This window comes from Gallinula chloropus (genome assembly GCF_964237585.1).
Source record: "Gallinula chloropus genome assembly, chromosome: 1".
Taxonomy (NCBI): domain Eukaryota; kingdom Metazoa; phylum Chordata; class Aves; order Gruiformes; family Rallidae; genus Gallinula; species Gallinula chloropus.
In genome coordinates, this window is record NC_140085.1 from 77,233,827 (window position 1) to 77,252,394 (window position 18,568).

Here is an 18,568-nt window from a genome sequence, read left to right on the forward strand (position 1 = left end):
GGGCTTTTTTGTTCCTTGGCGAAAATGAATTGGTCTAGAGTGACATAAAGAGAGGTAACCAGGATATGTGTCATCTGACCTGATTTTTATCTGTCTAAAAGTTAGTTATCTAGACAAAGCTAGCTCTCTAGACTTTCAAATCAAGGGGAAGAAAGAAGTACCTCCAGAGACCGTTTCCTCCCACTTATTTTAGACAGCTGTCTTATGATGGGATAAATTACTCTCTGGAAATATCTGACTCTCTCTAATACCTATTGTGAGATTCTAGATGAGGATCTTAAACAAATCTGCTTGCTAAGAATAGGGTATACCTCATTCTACACAAATACTTGACTCTCTCAAGGTATTTTCCTTTTATTGAAGCATTAGAATGATTAAAGGGCCCCTCAAACAAAATCTATCTGGACAAAAAAAAATGCTTGTAGTCTCAGTTTTTCAAGCGGTGGGTGGATAAGACAGGAAGCAGTAAACATGGTGCAAATGTGGCCTTTAGAAGAAACACCATGAAGAAAATGGGAATTCAATATGCTAAGACATCATAGAATATCTATAATGCTTTACTGACTGTTAATTAATCACAATAGAGAAAAATATTGGATTCCATATGCACTGAATTTTACATGGATTTACAGAATACTAAACAGTGCATTTATGAACATAATTTAAAACTCTTTCCTTTTTTTTTTTTGAGGTATTTAATTTGCATATTTGGCTGATCACTGGCAAATGGCTGGGAGTGATTTCTTGCCTTCATTCAGTACCCAAGTGCCACTGTTGTGGGCTGTGTGCTGAAACAAAAGCAGGTTATAAAGGTCAAAAGCTGAACAGTAAATGCTTCCCAGCGGCAGCTGAGCACATCCAAACACTGAAAATTCACGGCAGTCACTGAAGTGCCCAGGTGTGGGCCTTCTGTATTCCTTCAGGCATGTTTTTATACAAGCAGACCATGCAATTAGGCTAGAATTACCTACTTTAAGATTGAGAGAAAATGTTGAAACCAAAAATGTTACCTCAACATTCTTCAGCTCCCATAAAGCCTGAAAAAATATTAAAGCTCTCTCTAGCACTCTCAGGCAGCTAAAAAGAAAAATATTTCCTTCAATTTTTATTTTTTTTTTTATGGGAAAATATTATTTTTATAGGAACTGTTTATTTTGTTATCCATGTAGAAGACATTTTTACTTCGTCCAAGACCATGCAGCAAAATGTATCGATACCAGCCCTGGTTCATTTGTAAGCAGAAGTCTCTAAGACCCTTTCTCCATGAAGCAAAAATTGATAGAATTATAATAAAGTGCTTTCTCATGGTGCTACAGAAAAATAGAACACCAGAGAGGTTTGAATGCAGAAAACTCTTATTTGTGTGGTTGTGTCTGTGTGTGCATGTATGTGTCTGAAGGAATATGCCCTTGAAACATCTATTTTGTCATTTTGCTTTTCAAGATAAGCTCAATTCATACTTAGGCACATCAGTAAGTGAAATTCTTCTGATTGCTGTGAATGTTTAGCATATAGGTTTCTACTTAAAGACTTTGCATATAGTTTTCTTTAGCATATAGGTTCCTACTTAAAGGCTTTGTAAATAAGCTAATATGAATTGGCCAAAATTGAGTGGCATGTATAAGAGTAAATCTTCTATAATCGGCAGTGAGTATCTTTGTAAACAGGAGCTTAAATCTGAAAAGTCCGATGAGACAAGCCAGTGCACACAGTAATTAAAGTCTTCATTCTGAAGAGGCACTTCAGCTTTTAAAAAGGTAATATGTTGTTTTTCTTCTTCTTCTTCCCCTTTGTTATTTTTTCTTTTTAAGAGGAAAGGGGGCACTTATTTGTTTTCAGTTTCTAAAATGCACATTATTGATGATGAATTCTAGAGGAAATTTTAAAAGCAAAGTTCGGCAAAGTGGAGCTAGAAAATCGTATGATAGTAGGCACAAACTATAAATCACTTAAAGTGCCACCTGGGTTATTTTTTTCTGAAGGGGAGAGAAGTATTTAAAGCAAATTGTTAAGTGCCTGCTATAAGGAGATATCCATTTGACTGGATTTTTGCTTTCCATTTCCTGTAATTCCTTTTCTTGATCTGAATCTTCAACCATACTCACCCCAAGCAGAAATTATTATTATTATTGATTTGTCTAGGACTGTCTAATCAAAGTTTATTTAATAGTTATTTAATATTTAATTAAAACCCCAGACAATTGCATTTATTTCATTGGGTTTTATTTCCTGTAGAGGCTGAAAATGTTTGCATGCATCTCAGAAGCAGATTTTTAAGTAATTATGATCAACAAGGAGATTTGAAAATGGGGATCTCTGTAGTCAATGTCATGGTGTCTTCTCCGCACAAATACACATGGATTAAAATACAAAACACATGTAGCATATGTTCTACAAATAGTTATGAGATGAAACATTTAAAAGAATGGATGAGGTGAGAGAGAAATAAGGAAGGACTGCTAAACCTTTGTAATAGCTGAGCACGGGGTAAAAAACAACTACACTGACTTCTACAGTGCTAGTTTCTAATCAGTTAAAATAAATATCACATATCAAATTCCCTGTGTATTCTAATCCAGGTCTCTTCATTAGGTACTTGTAGCCAGATTTCCAGAACTATTACAATTGGAATACTGAAGTAAAGATACTTTTAATGCAAAAGCAAGGCTGATGCTCTAATAACACTGACACTTCTCCATAGAACAAGACTTAGTTGTATGCAAAGGACTGTCGCACATGGTGTTGGGTATAGGAGAGAAGTCACTTTACACCTGGATGAACATTACATCACTGTTGACATACACTGTTGAACATCTACTGTTTTGGTAGGCAGTACGATCTTCTCTCATCACCTTTAGCTGTTTTTTTTTTTTGAGGAGAGCGAGGATGGCCACATGGAGTTAAGGCAGCTTTATTCTCAGCCATTTTCTACCTCTGTTCACTGTTGTTTTTTCACTGTACTGTCTTCTGTGAACACAAAGCAATATGTGGCAGAAGTCAGATCACTGCCTTTATATTTTCCTCTTATTTTGTCAGATGATTTTTTAATTTGCCAAAAGTGGCAATGGATAAGTGGAGAAATTATGAAATACAGGAACACTCAAAATGTCTTTGTGGGGGTCAGAGTTTACCTCTGATTTTAGTGAAAAGAAATCACAGGTGGAAACAGAATTTCTATTTATATTTAAACTTTATGAGCAAATTCTGAGCACAGACAGCCGTCAGGTGTGATTTGGAGACACAAAGCAGTGCTATAGCTCTCATGAAAAATATGTTTTCTGAGGGAGAATGAAGCTTTTCACATATTGAAAACATGTTAATAGACTTTAATTGAGAAATTTTCTGGTGTGAGAACTTAGAAGATATGCTTTCAGAAATTAATAGTTGACAACCTTTATAAGACATAACAGGGGAAAATGCCTTATGTTGTGCTCTGGTGCAGCACTGGGCTGACCAGGATCTTCAGCCACTAGTGGTCTAGAAGGCCTCAGCAGGGGATTTACAAAATGTTTTTTAGTGCAGCAGCAGAGTTGTAAATTTGTGAGAGAAAAACATACTGTGTAACAAAAATGTCGGGTACCTCCCCAGGCTGTTATTTCCCACTCCCAGCATCCTAACTGCATGGGGTATAGGATAGTCCACAGAGACTTTTAAAGAAGGCTGGGTGCTTCCTGAGAAAGCTGAAAAACACTGACCTGGAGGCAGTGCTCAAAGCCAGACTTTCATTAATCCAAATCCCACCCTCGCCACTCTTTTTTCTAGGCTTTTCATGTACATTGGTAGTTATTTCTCTGACAAACACAAGTGTCATCAAGAGGCTTCAGGTCACAGAAGAAACCTTTCTTAGCACTGCTGCTTAAAGATGTAGCTTCTGATGTCTACCCAATTTGATCAAATTTACATAACCTCTTCTTGTCACATTAGCTAGACCTATTTACACTTGGTCAAACTACTCTGATTTTGTAATGTCAGTAATCAGTAACTAGCAGCACCCCAGCCTGCAAGACAACCACAGCATCTATGTGACTGTAGGCAGCTTTTTAATCTTTTACCTTTGCGTGGTGAACCATTGTACTGCGATCTCCAGCACAAGAACAACATGGGTCTGTTGGAGTGGGTTCAAAGGAGGGCCACAATGGTGGTCATAGGACGGGAGCACCTCTCCTATGACAGGCTGAGATAGTTGGGGTTGTACAGTCTGGAGAAGAGAAGGCTCTGGGAAGACCTTATAGTGGCCTACCAATACCTAAATGGGACTACAGGAAAGCTGGAGACTGCTTATCAGGACCTGTAGTGATAGGGCAAGGGATAATGGCTTTAAACTGAAGGAGGGTAGATATAGATTAGATATTAGGAAGAAACCCTTTACTATGAGGGTGGTGAGGTACTGGCACAGGTTCCAGGCACTGGCACAGGAAGCTGTGGCTGTCCCCTTCCCAGGTGTGTTTAAGGCCAGGTTGGACAAGGCTTTGGGCAATGTGGTCTAGTGGAGGGTGTCTCTGCCCATGGCAGGGAGTTGGAACTAGATGTTCTTGGAGGTCCCTTCCAACCCAAACCATACAATGATTCTACAAATCAAGAGGAGACCCAAAGGAAAGGGTGCTCCTAGTTGCAGTGCCTAGCTATCAGGATCTCTGTGCCCTCTAGGATAAACAGCACCCCAGTAACATAGCAGGTTGTTACACTTGGATACTTTGAAAATAGGTCCAGAGAGGAAATACTGAGACCAGCAGCTGGGGATGCTGCGGAGAGCGATATCATCCCTCTACGCTTCAGGGCTGAGGTACTTTTCTCCACTTTTCGTTTAGAATGTGTACTGAATTGAGCTTCTGAGTAATTTATACCAACTGCAAAGGGTTACACTTTCTTCCAAATCATTCCAAGACAGCAAGAAGAGGCCAATGATTATGTCTGTGCTGCTTTCCATCTAGAACTCAAAAGCTTAAGCACCTCTTTAAGATGTGAGAAACATAGATTCATTCCTCATTTTCAGTCTAACCCTGTGTCACTCTTTGCTAGGACACTGCCTAATCTGTCAATCTGCACAATTATGTATATTCTTGAAGTTCCTTTCTTGCTTGTGAGCATTCCCAGATGTCTCCAGTGGGCAGGAGTATCAGCACTCAGTCAGGGATTCTGTACTGCTGTAGCTCTTGACTTTTTTTTTGGTGGAGAAAAGAAAGAGATGGGCTTCATTTTATTCTAACAAAGAACTCAACCCATGTCTGTCACATCTGAGTGAGTGTTCTAAAATGCACAGCTGAAACCATTTGGCAAAACCATGAATTCTGCAGTAAGTATACTTGGGTTAATTTTCAACAAATTTAGAATAAGGGTCAAAGTTTAAGCATACGATATCAGTCATTTCTTCTGAAAACCTTTTCAAAACGGTAAGTAGCTAATTGTTTTGCCATGGGAATATTTTTCTTTGTCTCAGTCTAACATTAGTGTAATTGCATTTGAGTAACAGCTTGAACTGTGCCTAGTAAAACAAGATTTCAAAATGCTTTTTGCAACTGGAAAAAGAAATTAGTTAAAAATTCTGACACTGTAATTGCCCTCTGCATGGTTATCTCATGTGATTTTTAATCTTGTTTGTAAGCAAAACAAGGACTTATCAGTTTATCCACACGATAAAGCTGAGCCAAATGGAAGTTGCATTTTTACGTGGAAAATGGGATGTCCTCTTGGGACTAAGGAAAGGCAACTTGCAGAGTATTGCTTCCTGTACATTTAAATCCACATATTCATGTGCTTTTATTCTCTTTTTTTATTGGTTGGCTAAGGTGAGTTGTGGTTTAAAAGTATCATTACTATAAAATGTATTTATGGGTTTGTGTAGGAGAAATGGGTTCAAACTCATGCCTCCCAATGCCAGCTGCCTGCTCTTGCCAGCCACACTGAATATGCCTGCTTTGAGCCATGCAGGATCAATCTGCTTTGTTTTTAAGCCAGCCTTGTCCAGCCCACGTATATCAGCTGTACTTCATGTACCTGCTTTGTAGCTGTAGTCTGTACTAAAACTATCCACACTATACAATTAAGGTCTTTGTGCACTATGTAAAGTGGTTGCCTTCTAGAAAGAAGAATTCTGATTACTCGTCTGTCTGTCTGGTTGCCTGTGGAAATACAGTGCAGTAATGGCTGGAAGAGGCAGTTTTAATGTCACTGCTAACTATTTAGTGTGCCATAAATACATTCCAAACTCAGTGCAGATATGGAAAGAGTAAGACCATGTAAGGAGGGATTTTATTGACCTCTTCCCTGAAATTTCAGTGGACATGGAGGCCTGTGAGTTGGATTCAAGTGTAGGTGTTTACATGATAGGTGGTAGGTCAGTCAGAACCCGAGGACAAGCTTTTGCATAAACATATACTCTCACCTGCCCTGCGCAAATTCCTCTAGTGGTTTGTTTCAAAACTCAGTCACAATGTGAAAATCCAAGCAGCATAAAGTGCTCTCCTCTTGGTGTTGGGTAAAGAGATACTGATTGATGTTCACTGAAGGAAAGGATTTCCTCACAGATGTGATGATCTGAGGAGGCCAGCTGTGTTCAGTGAAGCTCAGGTTAGGGTTTGAGACCAGAATTCCACAAATATTTGAGGTGATGTAACACATACCTGGTGCTCAGATGAGCGAGATTAACTCTCTATCCTTTCCTACTCTGCTTTAAAACCCCCTTTCTTCTCTTTTATCATGTTCTTGGCTTCACTTTCCTGCTGTTCTGTTGTCCCAAAAGCAGGGTCATTACCCAGTGTGCAGTACACTGATATACCCACAGAGCAGAGGTACTGGATTTATTCCATGTCATGGGTGTTAGATGGTAATTCCACAAAGCTAGCACACTACACACAGAATGTACAACCTACTTACCTTGTTGCAGGATTAGAAAAACCGACTTTAATTTACACTAATTGGTTAGTAATTGCCACATCATCTACTATTGGTCAAGCATATTCAAATTAGCATGCATGATGCTTGAAGGTGTGTGGGGGGCCACTTGCATAGTCCTTTAATTGGGTGGGTGGTCACAATCTCCCCCTGCCACTTTTACCTTACCCCTAGTTACAGCCGATTTTTGTTGACTTCAGGCCTCTGACAGTGCCCCAGCTCTGGCACCTGCTGTGGCAGGATGTTTCCTCTTTTATCAGTCTTTCAGCTCTTCTTCAAGGATACTTTAGCAAAGCATGCTCTTTATCAGTCCTTCTTCCCTTCTTCAAAAGCAGAGCTGTTACCAAAGCAAGATAGTACAGTTAACCATAAATTAAACAGTGTCTGAGCACTAACCTAAACACGTCTGTCCGTGGGAAGTGCAAAATTCTACTTCATAGATACCAATTCTGTGGACCAAATCAGTTCATTGCCTGGAAGGCAATCTTTTTGCTGCATTAAATTTTTGCCTGTTTAATGAGTTTAAAACGTTTGCAAAAGAGCCTGGGGAGCCTAAGAGTGAAAAAAAGCTAAAGTAACAGGAATGCACAGTGGAGAGCAGGGAGGAGGGAGAAGGCAGTGGGAATGCTCATCTTCAGGCATAGAAATGGTAGTCTGAGTTGTAACCTGGATTTAAAGTGTGGCGTAAATGCATCTGAGCCGAGTTATGCACCTACACCTCTCTGATAATGTAGGCTGTTAGTCTGTGTTGGCTTCAGTTCCATTTGACCAAGTGTGACCACAAGAATATTTTAAAGCTGGGGAAAGCAACCTCAGGAACACAACTGGAAATAATAATTCTGTCTATTATGTTATTTAATTAATAATCTTAATTATCTTCCCAGTAAAAAATGGATTGAATTGCTTTTTTTTTTTTTAAATCATAATTTATGCTTTGAGGGAAAGTAATAATAAATAAAGGCAAACATTGCCGTTTTGTCATCTGTAACTATTTAAGGTCAATGTGATGTTTCTGATGCCCAAAGAGAAACTTGGGCATGGGTGGATGGCTGGCTTCTTTTAGCACCAGAAGAGAAAAAATTGTAAGTAGCCAGATGATGTTCCTTGTGTATGTTAGTGAATGCAGGGACTGGTATAGTAAGGGACAGACTCCCACTGCTAACTCCTAGGAGCAGAAGAGGGCAGGCATAGGTGACTGCCGTCATTGTTCTGTTGCTCACCTTCTGGAATTGCAGGTGGGCTACAGTCTGACTAAAGCTGTATTAAGATAAGGCATAAACAATTCCCTGGAATATAAGTTTTTATGCCAAGTGGCAAAAGACAGTGCAAAGCTGTATAAACAGAGTTTAACACTGGGGATTGAACATGGTTTGTGCATACATCTTTAAGCAAAGCAGAAATGCAAACTATTTATGTATCATACTTAACTGTCCAAGTTGCTGACAACCTATGTTTAATTATAAAGTAAGTATTTCCAGGAATGCTATAATAATACACTGGAACTGAGAAGAGTATGCTGTAGCTGTAGAAGGAGTTAATGACCATGAATTTGCTAGGAATCAAGTTAGTTAAGAAACACATTTGAGAGGATTAACATTGCTGTAGAAATTAGTGTTTGAAAAGTTTGACCTGGGGGGCGAGGGGGAGGGGTGTTGAGTTGAAGAATGTGAAAGGCAATTTAGTCCTGTTGGTGGGCTTGTAAAGGACAACTTGCTTCCCAGATGTGGCTCCATGAAGTAGAAAACATAGAGAAGATCAAGTGAGATCAGTGACACAAGATCACACTCGGAAAGTGTATCCAAGACGAAAAAGAGGAAATTAACTTATATCCATCCTGACTGTAAGGTAGGGCTCTGACTTGCCCTGCTTTTCTCCAGCTTACTCCATCAGGCAGAGGGAACTGTATTGAATAACTTGATTTAATGAAGTCTTTGTGGCAGCCCTTAGAGAGTAATCATCTTTAAACTGGTGCTTTACCTGTTGAGCTCATTGTGCTAACCCTCAGGTGTGCAGGGGCTTTTAACAGGTAAATATATTACAAGTCTCTGGAATATACTGCTCCTTCTTTAAACACATTATTTGGAGAATACGCAAGGTGTGTAAGAAACTAGGCAGCTTAAAGCTACTAAAGGTTCCAACCATCCAATCGAGATGGAGATGACCAAAGGTAGGCAGAGTAATAGATGTTTTGGCAAATCTTGGGAGTGGAAGCAGAACAGAGTCTGGTTTGTTTCCATTTAGAACTTAAGTTGATCTGGTGGGTTTGGGTTTATTTTTTTCTCTTTTGAATTTTAATGCCAAGATATTAGTCTCCAACACAGTTTCTATTAAAATTAACAAATTTACGTTGGTGCCAGTGAAGAGAGGATGGCTCAATAGAACATGTAGTGCAGAACTAAATCTCCTTTTTATAGATAGGAAGTACAGGCATAGTAAATAAAGACCACATGTATGTAAATCAAATGTATTAGTCTTTGTCGTTCTGTCTCCCACATCAAATGTATTGGTCTTTGTCATTCTGTCTCCCACTGTCGTCAGTACCAAATGTGTGTGAAAAAGACTCAAAAGCAGTATTACAGACAAACTAGCTTGCCCTCAGAATGTTTATTTTCTCTATTCTTTCCTTACTGGCTTTATGTTGCTGACAGTATTCAGTATTTGATGAGAAAGAGTTAGCTGTTACATTGTTGACAATCACATGTCAAATACTCTTGATTAGAACAAAGTTTATAAGCTTGTAGCTTTTGTTAGAATCCTGTTTGCATTTATTTAAGGAAGTTTAAATATCTTAGAAGGAGTCTGATTTTTTGAAAATATAGGACAAAGGGGATTCTTTTTTTCTTTTGGCTTTTTTCAGTGCTGTAATAGGATCATTGGACAGACTCAGAAACAGATATCAAGATTGATTAAAAAAAGGCAACATGAAAGAACATGAGAAGCCACGTGCAGGGGACAAATTCTGCTGTGTTTCCAAGCTGAAGGTACAGAAATATTTCAGCAATTTTGTATGAACACACAACTGTTTTTGCTTGTACTTATAATATTTCAGTAGAAGTTACAACCTAGACAAAATGAATGCATAATCTGTGTTTCTTTCCTTATCCTTAATGCCTTAACTGAGGTCAAGCAAGTTTGTAAACAGTCATGTGTTGCTTTTTTTGTCCCTGAACTTTACACTCTGCAATGTGTTGGGGGTATGGTTGATTGTTCCTTTTAAGCTCCACCTCCGAATTTGTGTAAACACCCTCCCTCCCCCCAATCTGACATGTTTACCATTACTTCTTAAACCTGTGAAATGAGCCTTATCAATGGTGACATGGCAGTAAAAATTGGCTGCTGATATACCCTAGACTATTCAAGTTGTCAAGAAGGTTCTAAAAGGTTCTAAAAGACCTGGTTTTTAATAGCAATTCAAACCCCAAATACATTAGTTACGCTTTTAAGCATTTGTAGCAGATATATTTAAAAAGAATTTTATTTAATAAATACTATTTATTAAGAACCCTTATGTTAAAAGGATTTGAATAGTACTTCATATATTCATATTTATGTTTTTATGGTCAATTGCTACTAGATTATTGTGAAAAGGACACTCTATTTACTCCTGTTTGAAATTACTTGTTCTGGGCTCATGACCTCTACTGAGACTGGAGAGCAGACGCTCGTTCAAGTAACTCGATCATAGGAAACGATCTTAGTTCTGCAAGTAATTTGTAACTCTGACGAGCAAGGGGTGCGAAGGTCTTTACAGCCCGGTCTGGCTGCAGGCGTTATGCAGCCCTGAAGATGGCAATCTTGCAGCAGACACACCGTGGGAGAGGCTGTGCTTCGCCTGTCTTGGCTGGGGAAATGGGGCTTAAGAGGTTTCTCAAGTCAGTCTTGGTCAACGGGAGCAGGTGAAGAGCAAAATCTCTCCTTTTTATTTTTTTTCCTGTTTTTGTTTTTTTTTTTAATGAAGCTATAACTCTGTGGACAAGGATAGATGATGGGATTTGAACTTGTACTCACACATATATCAGTGGAAGAGAACTGGTCACGTGTTTTACCTGGAAACACAACTTTGGTGAGGGAAATAAGCACAGAATAGTCCTAAATATATAATTTTGAATTCTTCATGCATTTTCTTCTTTCCTCCCTAGGTATTTCTGCTGGCACTATCACTTGCGTTTGTTGGTAAAACAATGTCTGGTGCTTACATGAACAGCATGTACACACAGATAGAGAAACAATTTAATATTCCAGCTTCTTTAGTGGGGATCATTAATGGAAGCTTTGAAATTGGTAAGCACTCATTTCTATATTTCTCATTCTTTGAAAATATTCTATGTTGGCTTAGTGACTCTCGTGCCAACAGCAATCTGCTGATCACTGTATGTGACAATAGTGACCAACTTGATCCTACCAATTCAGCTGGTACTTATGTATTTATTGTCTTGGAATCTAACAGGGCAACTTAAATGAGGAAGTTAAGGATTAAAAACTGTTTCAGCTAATTTCTGCACTGCCGTAAGGTATGACAGAACAACTAACAACATAGAACGAGTTTATGAGCTTTGTAATTAATTTTTCTGAACATAACGATTTTTTAAACCTTGTTTAAATTTAAGGTCATATTTAGCATTTTACAGTTTTTTAAACAGTGACCTCAAAGCTGTTTGGAGTGTATTGTCTCTGTATTCCAACTCAACAATATTCAAGACTTTTCATCTGTACAACCATAAAGAAAGTTTCCAGTTCTACTTTTATCAACCCTTACCTTGATTATCAGTGAGTTTAATTGCCAGGTGGCAAGTTTATGTCTTTTCATTGCTAAAACAGCCAAACAAAAGGCTTGATAGCTTCAAATCCATCTAAATAGAGACCATCAGAGATTGCTTCTCCGTCTTTCCTGGTCTCCTGTGTCTGCACGTGAAAGAAGACACCATTCCAACACTGTGCTGCTGGCTGTAAAGCAATCTGATGGGGCAGCTCAATGTTATGAGAGAAGGAATACCCAGTATATATTCTTGCTTTTGATAAGCTGGAGACTGTATGAAATATGAAATGGCCAAGATTAATGAAGTGGTATGTAACAGGCTTATTATTCTAAATAAATTATCCTCTCATATGAACTTTTCTATAGCAAGTTGTTCTTCTCTCCAAGGATGTGAAATAACTGAAAATAATAATATTAATACTTGAAATGATTGAGTTGTTGCATGTGGCAGACCAAAGTAACTTATTAGGTCCATGTAAGTGTACATCTTTAAGTGTAATTCAAGCCACTAGCAACTGTATATAATAAAGATGTTATCCTCTTTCAGAGCATGATGCTCATCACTCACAGACATGATTTTGTTCTCTTGACAAAAAGATCATAAAATTAGTAGGCGTACAGTTACTAAACTGTTGTTTTCATGGGGCCTGATTCATAACACGAAGCTTGATTCTTAGTTGCGAGGCAATAAATGAAGAGTAGAATTGATTCTGAAGTGAAAGTGAAGAAGAGAATGTTTGTTTGCACATTTGTATTTTTAAATGGTACTAGATAAAAAGTCTGTATTTTTTTTCTTCCTCTAAAATTATTAGTGAAATTAATATTATTTTATTATTTCTTTTTTCTCTATATCTTACTTTGGTTTTATTACTTTCAGTACAAAACCACTTGGATATATACTTCTGTATTTTCCCATCCATTGCAAAATAGAGTATCCTAGGAGAATAACTTCCTAAACCAGCTATTATTCTGCAGCCCCTGGCACTGGTCTCCATGTAAATTATTGGGAAATTTTTTCTCTACGTGGGTGCAGCCAAAAAAATTTCTCTCTCACTCTGATCTCTCTTCCATTCTGCTCTCTAATCTCATATTCTTTCCATGCAGTGTAACTCTTCCAGAAAAAGATCACAGACAGCAGGGAAATACTGCATCATTTAGGCAGTTCCCTCCCTAGTTAAAGTTTATACAAGGCAGGAGAAGTAACAGATGTTGAGCTGATAAGGTATACTCAAATTTGTATTGCACTTTAAAACGTGTAAGGATTCCTTGTTATGCATATATGAACCATGTTCTTTTTGCAGGCAATTTACTGCTGATAGCATTTGTGAGTTACTTTGGAGCAAAGCTTCACAGACCCAGAGTAATTGCTTTGGGCTGCACGATTCTATCATTTGGATGTCTTTTGATATCAGTTCCTCATTTCCTATTTGGAAAGTAAGTATTTGGCTTGACAGCAGCTTCTGTGATCCTTACTTGCCTTAATCCATAACTTCTCCCACTGAAATAGTAATGCTTATTGAGAGAGACATTGCTGAGCATGGGTACAGTGTATTTGTAGAGCAGCTTTGTTTTGGCCTTGCCTTCCTGCTTGTGTGACCTCATGTGTGGGCTCTCTGAAGAAGCAGTGGCCTGTGATACTTTTACATTACACTATTAGCTCTTATCTGCTTGGATGGACAAAACAAGATGATTTTTAAAGATGTCTTTGATCTGGAGTCTGGATGCAGATTGTACCTGATTATTGTGTTGGCAAGGCCTTTACAGATCATCATGGTCCCTTAAACACTTTTTCACCATTTTTGCTTGGCTTCACAAAATAATAATTTGGGCTTCTCTATATGTTAATCAGTGAGATATTTTTTGTGAGAAGAAGATCCACTAGCCTTGCTATGTCCAATGTGGTATGTCTCTGATAGCCTTGGAAAGACACTCTGCTTTGCCGGTAAATTGTGTAAGAATCTAAGAAGAGCAGGAGGAAAAATAAGTCAAGAGATTTTATTAGAGTGTTTCATCATCTGCTCCTGAAGCATGTTACAAAATTCTGTTAGAGGCTAGATCACAGTCTGAATAAAACACTGGGTTGATTCCCTGGTACAGTTCCTCTCTCTGTTCCTAGCCTGATTCGTTACTGAGGCTCAGTTAGCTTTAAATGTGGGTTTCCTTCTTCCTATAGCTACATACTCTCTTATAAGTAGCTTTATTAATGAAGTACAGATTTATAAGGTAATTCTGATGTATTTCTTCTTAACCTACACATGCTTTCCTTTGATTCAAACAGGTATCACATTGAAAGCAGCATTTCACCACAGGAGAATTTTTCAGTCATGCCTCTATGCATTGCTAATAAAAGTTTGTTCTCTTTACCTACAGAGGAATCATCAACAGGTATGACTCTTCCTCTGTTTACTGATAGTTTTTCCTCAGTTTTTATGGTTTTTAAGTAAATAGGTTTTTATTTTTATTACCAATCATTTTAGAGTCATGCTTTTGGTCAATACTTGTTGCAGGCATAAAAACGAGAGGTCAGGAAATTTCCCAGGCTTCTACTTTCTTTAGACTTTGATTCCAGAGCTGTATCTTTTTCTCATGCAGTTTTCAGAGTGTCCAAACAGTTCAGTTAACACCCCTGTCAGTCTGCCTTGTGGAAATATAACTCCATGTCATTCTCACAAACATTCCTCTTTTTGACTTGAAAGACTATGATACTCTGAAGAGGTGGGAAACCTAGTTAAACAATGGATAAAAAGCACCAGGATGCTTTTCTGTTGTACCATACAAGAAATAAAAGAATGAGAAACAGATGGAGCAAAAAAAGTAGATCCCACTTCCTTTTAGATAAAAAAGGAAATATTTTAAACTAGGCTGAAACTTATCTGGGAGACTGAAACATCGGCATTAGCAACATGCATATGAAGTAATTATTATGAAATCAAAAGGTTTGGAGGCAACTATTAAATGATCATACAGAAGATCCTCATGTTGAGGATGGGATTAATCTCCTGAATCTTTAGCTACCTCAAAGGGAAACATTTAGTTGAAACCTATCTTTAGTCTCCAAAAGAGACTAAGGAGGCTACAGTGCTCTTGCAGAGTGTGTCCCTTGCTTTAAGGATGTTCATGGTCTTTAGTGTGGGTCAGATTACCACCTGGATGCACCTACTAACTGTTGGAAACTTAGATGATTGGTGGATAGCGAAAGTTAGGAGCAATGAATCCCACAGTTGGTTCTTCTCTTTTGTGATGATGTTTGACCAATGTGTGCTAAAGTTGAATTCCACTGCTCTAATACTGTATATACACTGTAACATCAAACCACAATGGTGTTGTATGTCAGTTTTCTGTGTCTCCATTTAGCAGGGGATGTGGCTTCCAAGCTTTCAACACTGTATGTCACTTAAGGCATTATTTTTCCATTTTCACAAGGAAAAGTTGAGAAAAGTGTATGCTTAATAGCACTTGGTATTAATTTTTCATATGAAGATTTCAGATGCTGTTTTTCTTCATTTTATAAATGCACAAGTAAGGTATGGATAGGTAAAGCATTTTCTTCTAAATGATATATATTCATTAAATATATATATATATATGAACTATATATATTCAGTGTACACACTAGAACACCTAAGTCCTCAAACTATACTTCAGTAAGGTGATCATTTTATGGACAAGCAAAACTGTGATGTTGACACATGAGATGATCTACTGTGTTATGCAAAAGCTGGTTTAAATTTGACCCCATCTGCATGTGGATGGCTTCACCAACGTTTGCTGATAGTAATAGGACATTAAGACAGAAGATCCGGGCTTGATCTCTGAACAGTAATGCTTTCATTTAGAAAGTCATCAATTTCTGTTCACAAAGCTGTTTTTTATCTGTTAACAAATTGGCACTGAGAAGTCTCAGCAGGACAAAGTAGACCATAGAGAATGGTGGAACCTGAACCAGACTGCCTGAGATGAAGAAATCCAAGTTCAAGGAGAGAAAGTACTAAAGGTCATATAGTTCCTGATGTAACTGTTCTCATGTGGGACAAACAGAATTGTGCTGCAGCACATAGTCTTCTTCTGCTGAGTTATGTAGGAGGAGAAATGTGAACAAATGAGAGCTGGGTTCCCAAATAGCTGCAGCAGGCTGGCCAGATACATTGTTATGGAGCTTGATTTTGAGCAAGAGTTGCAAAAGGGTCACAATGAGTTAGAGGCTTCCTGAGAGCAATGTCCCAATGGGCACAGTGTGGGTTGTGTTCCAGTGGGTGCCTGCACAGGGAAACGCTGACCTCCTGATTTACAGAGGTATGATGGAGGTAGAAAGCCTTTCTGTAACATTTATTGACATACGCCAATGATGGTAGAATTTGTGTACCATTTTCCAAATTAGAATTTGTATTGTCCTAAAGATATCCCAAATCTGGAACTGAATACTCAACCAGACAGCATGAGGACAGATGAAAATTCTGGGTAGGCAGTTCATTGGTATGCAAGGCAGAAATCTGTAGTGCTATAACAGAGCTCTGAGTTAAATCCAGGTTGTACTCTGTTGTACAGAGTGCTGGTTGAAGTTACAGCAAATGATTTGGACACAGACAAATTAATTCTGACTTCTTATTCTATTTACAGAATGTGAGAAAGAGCCTGGGTCCTTGCTGTGGATATTTGTGATGGTTGGAAACATAGTACGAGGAATGGGTGAAACTCCCATCATGCCTCTAGGCATTTCATATTTGGAGGATTTTGCCAAAGCAGAAAATTCACCTTTCTACCTGGGTAAACCCACCCGGTTGTGATAAGTCCCCTCCCCAAAACACACACACACATAAACAAAAGAAAAAGAGGGGGTTATAATGCCTCCCCACAGTCAAATAAAGGAAGAAAGAAAGATTTTACTGCCTCAAAATAACAATACTGCAGAGCTTGTAATTTAATTAAAGATGAACTTACTGAAATGAGGCCATTTTCTGTCCTTCACATATAAAAGAATTCCAAGAAAATAATTGTTTGGATTCTAATTTAGTATGTTTTCTCCTTTTCATGCCTTAGGATGTCTCCATACAGCAACTGTAATTGGCCCCTTCCTTGGTTTATTGTTGGCATCATTCTGTGCAGAACTGTTTGTTGATCTGGGATCAGTAGATGCAGGTAACAGATGATTATATAAATCAGTAGGCATGATGATGTATTTATCAGCACTAAAATATATTTCTTTGCTACTATGAGCTATATTCCTTTTATCTGAGTTTGCAGGTGTTTCTTTTAGAATAGGAAATCTCTGCGTATAATACACAATTCAATAAAAGGCCTGAATTCACACATACACAAATGAATCTGCATATAAATTATTTGATGAACAATTGTGACATCTGGCTTATCATAAGAAAGGCTAGAATAGATGTAATACAAAACACTGAAATTTGCCAGAAAATTAGCAGCATTAACAAAACTGAAAAATATCGTCTTTCATTAGTCTAAGGCTGAGGGAGCTGGGCTTGTTCAGCCTAGAGAAGAGAAGGCTGTGGGGGGACCTCATTGCAGCCTTCCAGTCCCTGAAGGGAGCTTATAAACAGGAGGGAAATCAACTTTTTAAAAGGGTAGACAGTGTCAGGACAAGTAGGAATGGACTAAAGCTAAAGGAGGGAAGGTTTAGGTTAGATATTAGGGGGAAGTTTTTTACAGAGAGGGTGGTGAGGTGCTGGAACAGGCTGCCCAGAGAGGTGGTAGATGCCTCATCCCTGGAGGTGTTCAAGGCCAGGTTGGATGGGGCCCTGGGCAGCCTTGTGTAGATCCAGGCCTGGAGGTTGGTGGTTCTGCCTGTGACATGGGTGTTGGAACTCCATGATTTATGGGGTCCCTTCCAACCCAGAACATTCTGTGATTCTGTGATTTTAAGAAGTTTTAAAAATAATTTTTATGTATCACATGTCAGAGATGATTAGGAGGGGACACAATGACAACAAAGAATGTATCTGAACTAATGTGGGATCGATGTGTGGGTTTAATTTTTGTTTGTTTTTTTTACAGATGAGATAACTATAACAGCGACTGATGCCCGATGGGTTGGAGCATGGTGGCTGGGTATTTTGATTTGCGCATCACTGAATCTTCTCGCAGGAATACCTTTCTGGTTTTTGCCCAGGTCACTTGTGAAAGAAGGAGAAACCAATGAACCTGAGGACACAAGTAAAAGAAGTGTAGTACTATTGCAAGAAAATTATAAGAATGAAGCTAAACAGACCATGTATGAAATTGCTAAAGGCAAGTTATATTGCATTTTATTTCCTTTTTAGTTTAGTCCTTAAGGTGTGAACTATGTCTGTGTATTTATGTAAGTAAGGATGGGTCCAATGCATACTCATTTCTCAATTCTCTGTAGTACAAAGGATTTGCATGTGGATTTAGAATGGCTCTTTGTCGTGGTTTCACCCGGCTGAGGGCCAAGATCCACGCAGCTGCCTGCTCCTTTAAGGAAAAGGGCAGGTTAAAGGGAAGGGGAAGGGGGGTGAGAAGTAAGGGAAGGGAAAAGGAAGAGAAAGGGGCAAATAACCCCAAGATCAAGAAATTAAGAGGCCCGTGGGTTGGGATAAGGATAGTTTACTAAGATAACAGAAAGATACAATGTAACAATACTAGCAGGACTTCAAAGCAAAATATATGAAGCTGTTGATACACAATGCAGTTTCTCACCAAACCACACAACTCAGGCCGTGCCAACCAGAGTCGTCCCAGAACCCGACCGTCCCCCAAGAACCGCGCGTCCCGGAGCCGCCCTAGGCCTTCCTCCCGTCAGCCCCCCGATATCCTGGGCAGGACGTAACTGGCGTGGAATACTCTCTTTGGTCAGCTCGGTCACCTGTCCTGGCTTCGCCCCTCCTTTCTCATGAAGAGCTGAGAAAGTCCTTGACTGTCTGACAGCAACTAGAAACAGGG

At 38.7% G+C, this 18,568-nt stretch overlaps 1 protein-coding gene across 1 annotated transcript in view; it reads left to right on the top strand.

The window, feature by feature from the left end:
* Positions 1-9,812: 9,812 nt before the first annotated feature.
* LOC311196162 (uncharacterized protein) overlaps positions 9,813-18,568 on the top strand; it is a gene marked incomplete at its 5' end in the record, with an annotated part of 56,552 nt that continues 47,796 nt past the window's right edge. The window contains 7 exons of the mRNA XM_084269668.1: positions 9,813-9,872; positions 11,031-11,172; positions 12,949-13,081; positions 13,926-14,032; positions 16,265-16,411; positions 16,685-16,783; positions 17,663-17,896. Of these exons, the coding sequence (XP_084125794.1) occupies positions 9,813-9,872; positions 11,031-11,172; positions 12,949-13,081; positions 13,926-14,032; positions 16,265-16,411; positions 16,685-16,783; positions 17,663-17,896 (922 nt within the window). The remainder of the gene's footprint in view (positions 9,873-11,030; positions 11,173-12,948; positions 13,082-13,925; positions 14,033-16,264; positions 16,412-16,684; positions 16,784-17,662; positions 17,897-18,568) is intronic.